At 41.8% G+C, this 12,773-nt stretch overlaps 2 protein-coding genes across 2 annotated transcripts; one reads left to right on the forward strand and one right to left on the reverse strand.

Moving 5' to 3' along the window:
* Positions 1–7,030: 7,030 nt before the first annotated feature.
* On the reverse strand, positions 7,031–8,862 carry PpBr36_00073 (uncharacterized protein; the record flags this gene model as incomplete). Its single annotated transcript, XM_029887266.1, has 2 exons — positions 7,031–7,886; positions 7,952–8,862. The coding sequence occupies 2 exons, from the start codon at positions 8,860–8,862 to the stop codon at positions 7,031–7,033; spliced, it is 1,767 nt and encodes a 588-aa protein (XP_029750933.1).
* A 2,194-nt stretch (positions 8,863–11,056) lies between these two features.
* On the forward strand, positions 11,057–11,647 carry PpBr36_00074 (uncharacterized protein; the record flags this gene model as incomplete). Its single annotated transcript, XM_029887267.1, has 1 exon — positions 11,057–11,647. One exon carries the CDS (start codon positions 11,057–11,059, stop codon positions 11,645–11,647), a length of 591 nt encoding a protein of 196 aa, XP_029750932.1.
* Between the last annotated feature and the right edge of the window lie 1,126 nt (positions 11,648–12,773).

Raw genomic sequence — 12,773 nt, forward strand, 5'->3', positions numbered from 1 at the left:
GGGCAACCAAACGATGTTAAAATTGTATTAAATGCAAATTATTTAAAGCGATAACGTTATCGGCGATAATTGTATAATCGGCGATAATAAACAGGGTGGAAGATTGTTCAATATTAAATTTAAAAAAGTTGCGGCAATTTCCACCAAAATTGTTAAAACTTTCCTTATTTTTAATAACGATTTTTCCCTGCCGGCGAGAAATAAAATAAAAAAAATGGTAACAAATTTTAAACCAATCGTCGATATAGTAACCGTTATATATATATAGTTAAAAATTAGCGGTTTTAAACTTTTAATCGCCGTTTTTAAAATTAGGTCCGGTGGTTATTATCCGCAGGTAAATTAATATCGTGGCGAGGATTATGGGAATTATAGCCGGTTTAAATTTGTTTGCGAATATTTTTAACCCGGGGAGGTTAATGTCGCTTTAGCGGATAAAAGGGGGGATAAGGGGTAGGCGACGCCGATTTGCCAAATTATCGAAAATGGGTTTGGTATCCCTATCGTTAAATATATCCGGTACGGAAGCCAAGGTCTTTTACCAAACGGGTATTTTATTACCTTTAATTTGTTTGCCGGGATTACCTGTTTTAAAATAAATTAAAAAACCGAATACGTCGGCGATTCAAAATAAATTAACTAATAATTAAAATTGTGCCCGTTATCCCAAAATATATAAAAGGGTGAAAACCAAATTGTAATACCTGTTACATTATAACAATAATTATTTGGCATTACCGCAAAAAATTGTAATAATTGTTATAATATAGTAAATAGCAGGATATATTAATGTAGGAATTATAACAATTGTCGCAATTTAATAGAAAAAAATATTAACCTGTTATATTAATATATTGTACCAAAATATTTATCGTTTCGTAGCTAAATACGATTATTACTTCGTTTATATTCGACGAATTATTTTTAAAATGGTATATTAAAATCTGGTTATTAATACGTATTTTTGCTACGGCGACGCCAATAACGGATTAAAAACGTTTAAGGGTTTGGGCGATTGGGGTTTCGTTCGTGTTGCGGAAAATATTATTTCCGCGACCGAACCAGGCGGGCGGGTTGGTATTGTTATTAATTTTAAAATAATTAATATAATTTAAATGGGGTATAATACGAGCTATTTTGGCAATATTCGTATTTCCTACCCTGCGCCAAATTATAATAATTATCGCCGATACGGATTGGTTTTTGCCCAGTTGAAAATCCTTCCATAACGGGACGGGTAAACGATCCAGGAAATCCGTGTTTTTGTGCGATGGGAAATAATATTCGGGTTATACGAAATTTATTAGTCCATTATTTGGCGTCGAATTAGGTTTAAATTACGTCCGCGATACCGAAATAAAATTGGTTTTAACTGGCCGAACGGTGGTGGTTTTATATATACGGGGTACAGGCGGCTTATTTAATAACGCGGGTACCGGGTTAATAATAATTTCCGGTTATGGTATAAAGGGCCGGTTTTTGGGGTTTTTTGGTAACGGGGATAATGCGTTGGTAAATGGTTTAAAGGATACCAAAAAAGTTTGCAATTGGCGGTTATCCAAATCCGGGGCAGGTTCGTTATAATTATCGTCCATATTAATATTATTATCGCCTTTATTGGCGGACGCGGGGGCAAATTGGTTATCGTTTTCGCCCATATAAATATCGTCGTTATTATAATTAACGGGGGCGGGGGCAAATTCGTTATCGCCGGCGTCCATATCGGTATTATTTCCATTTTTATCGACGGGGGCGGGGGTAAATTTATTATCGCCGGAATCCATATTAACATTATTTTAATTATTATTATTATTATTAGGAATAGGGGGAAAATTTAGGGGAATTCCGGTTGCATCCGAATAACCTTGTAATATAAAACGGTTTAACCGAACAAAATTTAATTTTAAAACAATTGCAATATCCGCGTCGTAATTTTCCAAATTTTTAAAATATTAGTTTATTTTTTTTATCCGCGCTCCTTTTTATAATGTGGTTATTAGGTTAGTAAATAATTTAATATTATTGGGTATATATCCCAACGTAAATTTGGTGGTAATTTGGGCGGAGGTTTTACCTTTTTGGCGTTTTTTGGGAGCTATGGTGATAAAGGAACGTAATTGTGACAATTATTACGGTTTTTGGCGAATTAAAGCAATTATTATAATTATTATTACAATAAAGTTAATTAATTTGCCCCGGACCTAGCCGGGTGGGGGGTATTTTTGCGATGCAGGGGCGTTAATTATAATTTACCTTCGTTACAATTGGGTTAATGCTTGCTTGGGTGGGTAAGGTATAAACAGCTTTATCCAATTAAAAATGTTTTAATTAGGTTTTTTAACGAATATGTCTGCAATATTTGCTAAAGCAATTTTGCGATTGTAACAATTATTACGTTTATTGGTTAAAAATTAAACGTTGGTTTAATCGTTACAATTTTTTATTAATCGTTACAAAAAGAATCTGGCGGTTGGGAAAAAGGTTTTTGTTGTAAAAAAAAAGAAAAAAAGTTAATAAAAATAAAAAAGGAGGTATTTATAATTGGGTTTACGTATGGGGTTTTCTGCTAATAAAATAAAATTAAAGTGGAAACGCCAAAGTTTCCGGAATTTAACCGTAACAGTTGTTACAATTCGCAATATCGAACCCTTTTATTTTTAATCGGGGCGCCGTTACGCCGTACCAATTTATATATAATCCAAGCTTTTAATTTACGTAATAATTGTTATTATCCAGTATTTAATCGTTCTATTTAAACCGTTAATTGGGGATTTTGGTATTTAACAATTATATACTTTGCGCTATTTAATCCTCCCCCCCTGGTTAATCCAATTCGGCGTCGCTTTTTTTATTGCTCGACCCTTTTATAATCCAAGGTACGTTATTTAATTTAATTAGGATTTAACCTTACTCGCCCTTTAATTTTTGGGTTATAAATTTATAAACGTTCCTATATTGGATATTTTTGTAACCGTTAACGTTAACCAGTATTTTAACCTGTGGTTATAATACCGTTTAATTCGTTCGTCGGCGTTTATTAGTTTGTTTTCCCGAATAATTGTTAATTATATCCATCGTTTCCTAAAATACCACCGTGTTTTAATTCCGCCGCTTTTTCTTTTATTATTTGTGCAAATAGGAGGCGTAATTTCGTATTTTATTTTCGTATATTATTAGGAGTTAAACAACGAAATAATCGCTATGTTGTTCAAACTATTTAATTAATTGTAAATTTGGAATATTTTCCAGTAAATCGTTTTTCGTCCATTCCCGGTTATAGGAATGGACGAATTTTTTAACGATATTAAAAATTATTAGTTTGGGTAATATTAATTGGGATAATAGGTCGTATAATCGCCGCGGGTTTGGGTAAAAAATAGTTATTGCAAAATGGGTACCCCATTTATCCAATTGTTTAAATATATAACTTTTTTTGGAATTTTTCCTGGGTATTTTAATTGGTTGCTTTTTAGGGGGTAATGCGGGTAAAACTCCAATTTAATGGACGTAGGCGTTGCAACAGTTTTTAAATTGGTTTATTATAAAAAATGGATTCGTTTCCTGTATAAAATCTAATATAATTTGTCGAAAATATTTAACGTTGGCGAAAATTTGTATATTTAGCGCCTCCTTTTTTAATTTTTTCCTATTTATTATTTCCTATTACGTCCAATAGGGCGGAACGCGTGGTTTAAATATACCCAAAAAGCCGGTTTATGGTAATTCCGACGTTTTTACCCAATTATTGTTATTTAAATTAAATTTAACAATACGTGGAAAATTAATAGGGAATAACCGCGTTTATAAATACGTTAAAAAATTTAAATAGGTAATTTATAAATTTTTAACGTTTTTTCGTAATATTACGGGTTATTTGGTTAATTTAATTAATAATTTTGGTTTAATTGGTTTATATTTAGCGATGGACCCCTGCGTATCGAAATACCAATAAAGCGCAAAAAAATATACGGTTCCTTTACGGTTAGGCCCGCGTGCGGTTCGTCCGAACTTTTACCACAGGTTTGCGGGGTCGTTTAATATTAACGCGCCGTATTGCATTATACGTTCCATATTAGGTATATTTATACCCATACCCAAAAATGAAATGGAAAATATAATGCGAATTTTAAAATCCGGTTTGGAAAATTTTGCGTAAATTTTAATTTTATCGACTTTAAATATAAATACATTGTACCGGATAATTATATCGGTTGCGTTTCGTTCAATAAATTTCCTAAATACGAGGTTTTTTATTAAAAATTGGTGTGTTTGGATAATGCGGTTCCTGGCGTCCATATATATAATGGTTTTAAAAATACGGGTAGCGGATAATGGTATAATATTCCCTATTAAAAATAAAAGGCGCCGGTAATCGTTAATAAAAGTTTTACGTTCCAAACATTATATTATAATTGTAATTTCGGGTCGGTTAAAAGGCGTTTTAACGAAACGTATTATCCTTTTATAATATAGTTGGTCGAAAACGTAGGTTTTAATTTTTGCTGTAAAAGTTACGGTGCACCCGAATATAAATATATTTGCTGGTATAATTGCCCGGATTAAACGCAATATGGAAAACGATTCCCTAAAATCCTTCCATTATAAAATTATATAAAATTTATTAATAGTAAATAAAACGATACGTTGGTGGAATATAGGGTTTCGAAAAAGTTTAAGGAATCGGTAATTGGTGGTTTGTTCCGGGTTTAAAAAAATGTGCGTATATTTACAAACGGTTTACGGGTTCCAAAAAAGGTTATATTAAATAAAATTAATTTTAATAATAAAAACCGCATATTTATATTTACGTTTAAAATGGATTGGTCGATTAATTTGGGGTTCGCGGCGGGATAACGTTATATATTACGTAATTGTTTTTGCCCTAATTTATTTAATAGGATTATTTGGATAATAATAATATTATTGCGAATTACCGAGGTAATTTGCAATATTATATTTTTCCCGTACCCGGTTTTTGCCAGTAAAATAACATTTTTTATATTATATAAAACCCGGTATATATATTGTATTTGGTTATAATATGGGATTCGTGCAGGAATATTGGGGGGTTTGTGGAGGTTTAAAAGCTATATAACAATTAAAAAAACGAATTTATATTATAGGTTTAAATTACCAAAAATTTTGGTTTTGGCGTATAATTCCGGGAAAATATGTACGTCGGAGGAGGTATTTGCCGCCGCGTATACGGGATTAGGACCGCGAAAAATTGCGTCGATTTGGTGGGAAAGCGAAATATATATGGGCGTGTTTCCGGATATTATATATATGTAATTTAATACGAATATATAAAAATTTGCGGAAATAATGGTTTTTTTAATGGGTGAATATATAACGTATTATATAATATATATTTTATGCGAATTATACAATTAATGGTTTTGCGTTATTTATATTAAAATTTATATGTAAAAATTCCTTTCGCTTTTGCGATTTTCCCCATATAAATTTTAACGGATTATAATCGTTATTAATAAAATGCGAAATAAGTATTAATAGTATTTATGGGTGGACGTATAATATATTAAATAAAATTTACCCTGTACGGATTATAAAGTAGATATTTTTGCGATATTTGGATTAAAATTTATATGTAAAGGTTTTTTTCGTTTTTGCGATCTTTTACATATAAATTTTAACGGATTATAATCGTTATTGTTAAAATGCGAAATGGGTATCGATGGTGTTTTGGGGTTAATAATGGGGATACCGCTATAAACGGATAAAAGGCGGGTTATATTTAATTTTTTATTGGCGTACCGGGTGCAAAAAATTTTAAATTAATAAAAAAGGCCTACCAATTCCTATTTTTAACGATGTTTTTTTTTCGATATTTTGCGTGGTTGTGGAATAATAAGGGAGTATCGGTCGTAAAAAGGCCAAAAATACCGTTATAAACGGCGAAAATCGACAAGTTGTCCTTAGACCTGAACCAAAACGTTCTTTGGATGGACCCATAAATACATTGCAAAGCCGCAATTGAGCCACGAAATGGAGCGAAGCGAACGGAGTGGATTAATTGTGGAGCTTTGGGCTTCAGGGATGAGCCCTGAGACTACTAAAAGGTATATGGAGCGCTCGGTCCCCATTGCGAAGCAGCGGGGTCTAGTCTGAGCACTGAAACTAGCTTTGGCCGGCCTTGGGGCATACTAACCTCCCTGGTACCGGCCCAACCTTTCGTTCGTAACGCGAAGGTACCAAACAGTGGTTTGGATTTTTGTTCCCATGATTATAATAGCAAAGCAAAAATGCATTGCCTGTACATCTACAAAATGTTGCAGGGCTTTCGGACGTTACGGGCTTAGTGGAGGTAAGAGAGGCTGTGCCTGGGTTCCCATGACATGCGAAAAACTAGTTCAAATGGTTGAATTTAAAATCTCAGCATGAAAGCCGTATCAAGCTAATACGAAACTTCTTTCGGTGCCGTACTTGTGGGGTAAGAGCGCTGGCAAGCCTTCATAACAACCAATTCAACAGGTCGCAGTATCAATCGTTATAATGTACTTGCGAATTTCAATTTGGATGTCTCGACCGCACAATGCAACAGGTTTATCTCCCCAGGGGTATAATCCCATTTTACTAGTTTGTCTTACTGCATTCGTAGATTTATCAGTATGCTTTCAAAATCCAATATCAATAGTGGACTGTTATTAGGGTACCGGAAGGATTACCAGCAAATGTCCAAACAGAGATACAAACCATCATTACCACCCCTGATAATAATTAAAGACAATTTTCAGGATGGCTGGTCACTGGTTTTATAAAGAGTTGCTTCACCAAGTTGGGCTTAATTTTAACAGCATTTCGCCAGCCCGATATAATTAGCCATTTGAAGTCCGTGCAGCAGACTTTAGCAACCACGGTCATTTGCGGAGCATCTGCTGGTAAAGTTACAATTTTTTTTTTTTTTTTTTTTTTTTTTTGGAGCAAGCTACACATGTTCAAAACATATAGTGACAAAATCCACCCAGTTTCAAACATTACAAATACGTCGCTTGCTATGATGCCTCACCTAAGTAGACCCATCCATCTCAAAAGCAGGCATACTTCCCTCCAGCTCCTTGGGATACATTACCGTCCCCGAGTTCCAAGGCGACGGCGGTGCCTCCAATTCGCACAATGCGAACTGGTGTTCGTTGCCCCAGATCCCCAACCCCCCGTTTCTGAATTCGACGTGAAAACCCGGGTCTGACCTCGGCTGTGCCATCACTATTGATCTGGTCCAGCCGTCCCAAGGGTGAACTGTCGTGTTTACGTTGTTCAGCTCCTCCGGCTTGAGATCTGACGGGCGGCCACCGCAGGCGGGAGGCCATGCGCAGCAGTACGGCAGTCTTGGATGGCCCTGTTTCCGGAGGACGGCAAAGGCGAGCATCCCCAGGGAAAGCAGCAGCGCCACGATGCCGACCGCGATGCCGGCGACGGCTGCTTTGCTCATCTGGCTGCTTTGCTGCTCCTCTGCGTTGAGCGTCTTTTTCACGTCCTGATCTCTGCTGGGGTTCCACGAGCTTTGAGGACAGAGCGGCGTCGTAATTTCCGAATTGTCCGGCGCCACAGCCACCAGCTGCGGTTTGCTTGCGTTTGCTGCTTGGCTGCTGGCCTCCCACAGCGTGAACTGTCGCGCATCCTGGTTGACCAGCAGGTACGCGGCGGCGAGGAACTGAAGGCCTAGGATTATAGTGTCGTCCGCTTCTGGGCCCTGGTCGGGGTATATGAGGATGTCGGACCGCGAATGGTCTGTTTGCGTGTCGCCGGTGGCCGGGTCAATGAATGTATGCGGCTGCACAAGCAGCTCGTTGGGGATGCGAACCGTGAGGCCGGAGCCCAGTGTGATGGTGAGATCACTGAAGGATCTACCCAGCGAGAAAAAGCTAAAACCTCTGCACGTTAGCCACGTCACTTTTTTTTTCCCCCCTTTTTGTGGCGTTCGACTCACAGATTACTGCTCGATGGAACGACAACATTACCATACCACCAGCCGTCACCTCTTCCGACCCAGCTGGCATCGATCTTTGAAGCGTTTAGCAGAGCATCAAAGTAAAACTTGTCGGGCAAGCTCATAAGCGTCCTCTTTGACGGATCAAGGCACGCGTTGAGGTTGGACGTCCTTCCGTCCTGCTTCGAAAGCAGGCTTGTGTTTGTGCCATCAGCCAAACCGACTGCGATATCAGCAATGGCGACGACCAAGCCCGACGAGCAGTTCCTGACTCCGGGCGTAAGCCTGTCTACGAAGCCCCTCCCCACCACCCGCGCTTTGTCGTAACCCCCAAAAGTCAGCCCTCCATCGATGGGTGTTCTGCTGCCAATGCCGCGTCCGGCCCAGAATCCCACGCTTCTCGACGCGATTTTGCCGGCGGAGACAAGTGTGTCGAGGATGGTCGAGTTGGTACCGAGACCCAGCATCCCCGTCTGGGCCGTATTTGCATCTCTCGTTACGCTCATCGGAAGCACGGGGATGACGGCGTCGGTGCCGAGCGCGAGCCTGTCGACGGTGGAGGAAGAATCGCTGGCCCGGGTTGCCGACGCAGATGCGTTGTACACCCCGCCGTGCAGAGTTGCACAGGCCTCCTCGACCCATCCCTTGTCGCAGTCGCTGCTGCTGCTGCTGCTGCTGCTGCTGCTGCTGCTGTGGATGAGCGTACTGTCGGTGGTCCAGGTCGGTGTAAGCGCGAGAGGTTGACTCGGTTCCCCTACCGACACCTCGGCGCCTCGGGTGGGTTTGCCGCCGGCGACCTTGACGTCCCCAATTCGCACATGTATAGGAGGGGGACCACAAGCGGCTGGGCTGCAGAGGGAGACAGAGGCCAGGGCCAGGGCAGCGACTGTAAAAAAGATGTGGATGAGCATTGGAGGGGGGTGGAGAAGGTCGCTTTGGTGGCTACGGAAATAGGCTTAGCAATCTGGGTTCATTGGACATTAAGACGGCCGAGGAATTCCATCCTTTTTTTTTCCTTCTCTGTCTCTCTGTCTCTCTCTCTCTCTCTCTTGCAAGTCCCTCCGGTGCAACACTCCTTTTCTTTATATCAGCTATCCCTCGCCACCGTTGGGAATCAAGTCACGTATTTCACAGCGATGCAACGCCTCTCATCACCTGAAAATAGAGATGGTGGTGTCTATCCCTTGAATTTGGATGCGGGTCGTTCGATTTGGAAACCCAAATCAGATCTTTTACAATGATTGGTTACATGGGTTCTTTTGTCCCTTGAGACCCTCATCTCGCCCTTCTCGTTGGTCTTGGCATGTTGTTGTTGGTGATGTTTGCTGCATTCTATCTCAGATTTTAGGGACGTTATCAGAGCTTTCTTTTTTTTTTTTTTTTTTTTGTTTGGATCACGACAGTAGGATTAAGTGTTGGTGCGTCTGTGCCATGACCCCACACGTGCTCTTTTTCTGTCAAATTATTGTATTGATAGAACGGCCATGTTGCTTTCCGGCGGCACAGGGTGGGAAGTGGGTGTGGCGTAGGGAGGTTGGTGTGGGAAAAGAAAGCTGACTACCGTTTTGTTTTGCTTTTGCCGGCGGAATTTTGATTGATCAATGACCTGATTAGGTGTCGACAGGGGGTTGGTTCTAGAGGCTCAAACGGCATCTTTCTGTTCAGCAAGCTCAGAGGTAACACGGGTTCCTGACATGCCGAAATCTTGCGAAACGGTCTCTGCTGACGAATTCGCTTGTATGTTTTCTGGGCTAGGCCGCAATGGTCAATTCTCGGGCATTTGCAAAGGTTGACTGATGGATCGATAGGTAAAAACACAAGACTAGACCAGACTTTGTTAGGATCTATTCCCTTGCGTTGGTCTCGCACGTAGGATTTGTGCCCTTTTCATTACCAGTACAGCGTACAAACAAAAGCTGATTAAAAATAAACCAACAGAGGGGGAAAAAAAAAAAGACAGAAAGAAAGAAACAAAAATTGATATTGGCCCGGGCCGCGACCCGACAAATTGGGCCCAACGTCATCTCTTTGGCCTGCATCTGCCAACAAGCCCCAACGTCGCAATCGCTTGGCTTGGCGACATGTCTTGGCTCTACCCTGGGATGAGGACAAGACGGACACTTGCTATTTTCTGAATGTCTGCCAAGAATGGGACAGCAAAGAAAAGAAGCAAATGAACATGAAACGATCGACACATTTGATTGGCACACAGCAAGATTTTGATGTTGGCTCGTTGGGCTTTTTTGTTGTTGTTTTTGCTGGCTCCTTGGCTCACCTAGTCAAGCAATGTCCGAAAACCTTGGAACGGACGAGGCGCACGTCGAGGCGGGGAGTTTGACAAAGATGATGAGAGTATGGATAATCCTCCTTGCCATCGCTGCCTTCTTCAAAATGCCTTGACTTGTTGTGTTTTGTCCCGTCGCAGACGGTTATGCCTGGATCCCCGACATGACGAATCATTGGCGTGCTCACAAAACCGCGGTCCGCCGTCCCCTTCCGAAGTTTGACGTCAGCTCGACCAAATAAAGTGCCATCTCTCTGGAGTCGGGCCGCGCACGGCATATAAAGCTTTTATTTTTTTTATTTTCTTTTTGCAGATCAGTTACTGTTTCGCATGGTGCATTTGACATTTATTGTGGCCGGAGGGTCTATCAGCCAGTCACAGACGTCTAAATCTGGGGATTCTCTGTTTCACATCCCAAGCATGAGTAAAAATTCGCTCATCAGACGTCCAATGTATTGCCGTGTAACTTTGGGAACACCCTTGTCGTCCGTCTTGGGCTGGACCGTCGTCGATGCTATAAATCCCAATCAAGGTTCACTTTTTGCAAAGGGATAGAATTTGCTTGATACTCCAAACCAACACTAGCTTGAAATCTTAAAAAGAAAGAAAAAAAGAGAGAAAAAAAAATTCATCCCAAAGTCTCGACGACTCTTTTTGACATCAAAACGCGCGTCTTTTTTGTTTTTATCAAACGGTCCGGTCACACACTTATATCAACCGGCATCTACGCAACTCCAGAGGAGCCCAGAGGAGCCCAGAGGACCCCAGAGTCTTGACGACCAACAGATCTCAGCAACTACTCTATTCTCTTATCCATCAAAATGCGTTTCGAGACCACAATCATCGGCCTTTTGGCTGCTGCCACAACCGCCGTCGCCGTCTCGGTGCCACCCCAGGCCAGAGTCGCCGGGGGGCTGATCGCCCGCCAAGAGGAGGCGGACGAGGTGGACGTCACGCCGACCCGCGTGAAGCGGGGCGCCGAGGACGAAGACCAAGACGAGGCGCACTTCAACCCGACCAGATCGGTCGAGCACGACGACCCCAACGACCCAGAACACAGCGATTCTGTCTCCAACCCTCCCGTCAAGGCTAGGGACGAGACGGCCAAAGACCAAGTAGACGAATCTGCTGCTGCTGAATCTGAAGATGACGCAAGTGCTGACCAGGACAGTTCTGACGAGTCCCTCTCCAAGCGGGAGGACAAGGACAAGAGCAGCAGCAAGGACGACAAGCACACCGACGGGGACAGCCACGACGCCGCTTCTCACAAGGCGGGTGGCAAGAACATGACCAACATGCCCAACATGACCACGCCGGCACCGGGAGGGGCCAAGGGTGCTGCCTCTGGCGTCGGGGTGAGCGTCATGTTGGGCACCGTGTTGGGTGGTGCCGCTTTGTTCATGGCTCTTTAGGTTCCTTTTTTTTTTCTTGGAGGGGGTTGTGAATCGGTTTCATGTAAACAGAGTGGTCCGATATATCTGTTGTGTGGTTATCAAAGTATCAGCTACGATCTGCACGAAGTTGGTTACCAAGCTTTTTTTTTTCTATTTTTGTGAATCTACAGCCTCCAGGGTTGACAATGACTATCTCGACACAACATTGCCACAGGCATGCATTCTTGTTGGGAATTCCCCATTGTTGTTGATGGTGCTGCAAATGGGGGCCAATTATGCCGGTGGCAAGCCCAAAATGAGTGAACGTATCAACAGATATGGACTCGTTCTTTTCCTGTTGATTGGTTGGAATAAGCTTGAAATCATGTTTGCATAGAGGCAATCGGGCCTTTTGCAAAGATATAAGGCCCCTAAATTCTCGGCAAGAGTTGCGCATAGGTAACGGCAACGATTATCCATGCCGACATATATATATGCTTTGGTGCTAAACATATGATAGTTTGCTAGCCTGCTTCCCATTCATGGCATCATGACGCCCGGCTACTCGTAGAGGTCATGTAGGACGTCTCGGCCAACTCGTCGTTCTTACAAGCCCTTGAATCACCATGGAACAGTTCACGCTTTCCCAAGATCGGGCTGACAGTGGGGCACAGCAACATCAGCTGGCAAGACTTTGAAACTTGGGGAGGATATGTGTGCCTAGACGCGAACAAAACCTTGGAAGTAAGCCCCATCCCGATTGCTTTCCCTGCACTCCTTTTTGGTCTCCGCCGCGTCAATCTCCCGCAAGTTGTTGACCAATGGCAGGGAGTCGACAGTGCAAGCGGATGAAACTGGCTTTTCTTGCCGTGCAAGATCGGCCGGCTCAGAAGACATACTTGGGACCCTAATGCCAGCAGACAGGTCTCAAGCCCGGGATATCCTCTGCGCAATCAGCCTTATGGCAAAAAGCGCTCAAAGTGTCAGGGAAAGCATTCGACACCTTAGTACAGCCGATGACAAGAAAAAAAAAAAAAGCTTGTTGAAACGAACCCGTGGGTAGCGTTCGCATGTTCAAGTGCCGGCCAAAGCGCTCATTACGAGTTATGGGAATTGCTTTTTCTCATCCTTGATGCCGAGTCTTGAAAACACTAAAAAGAGCTTT

The sequence above is a fragment of the Pyricularia pennisetigena genome, chromosome 2 (genome assembly GCF_004337985.1).
Source record: "Pyricularia pennisetigena strain Br36 chromosome 2, whole genome shotgun sequence".
Lineage (NCBI taxonomy): Eukaryota > Fungi > Ascomycota > Sordariomycetes > Magnaporthales > Pyriculariaceae > Pyricularia > Pyricularia pennisetigena.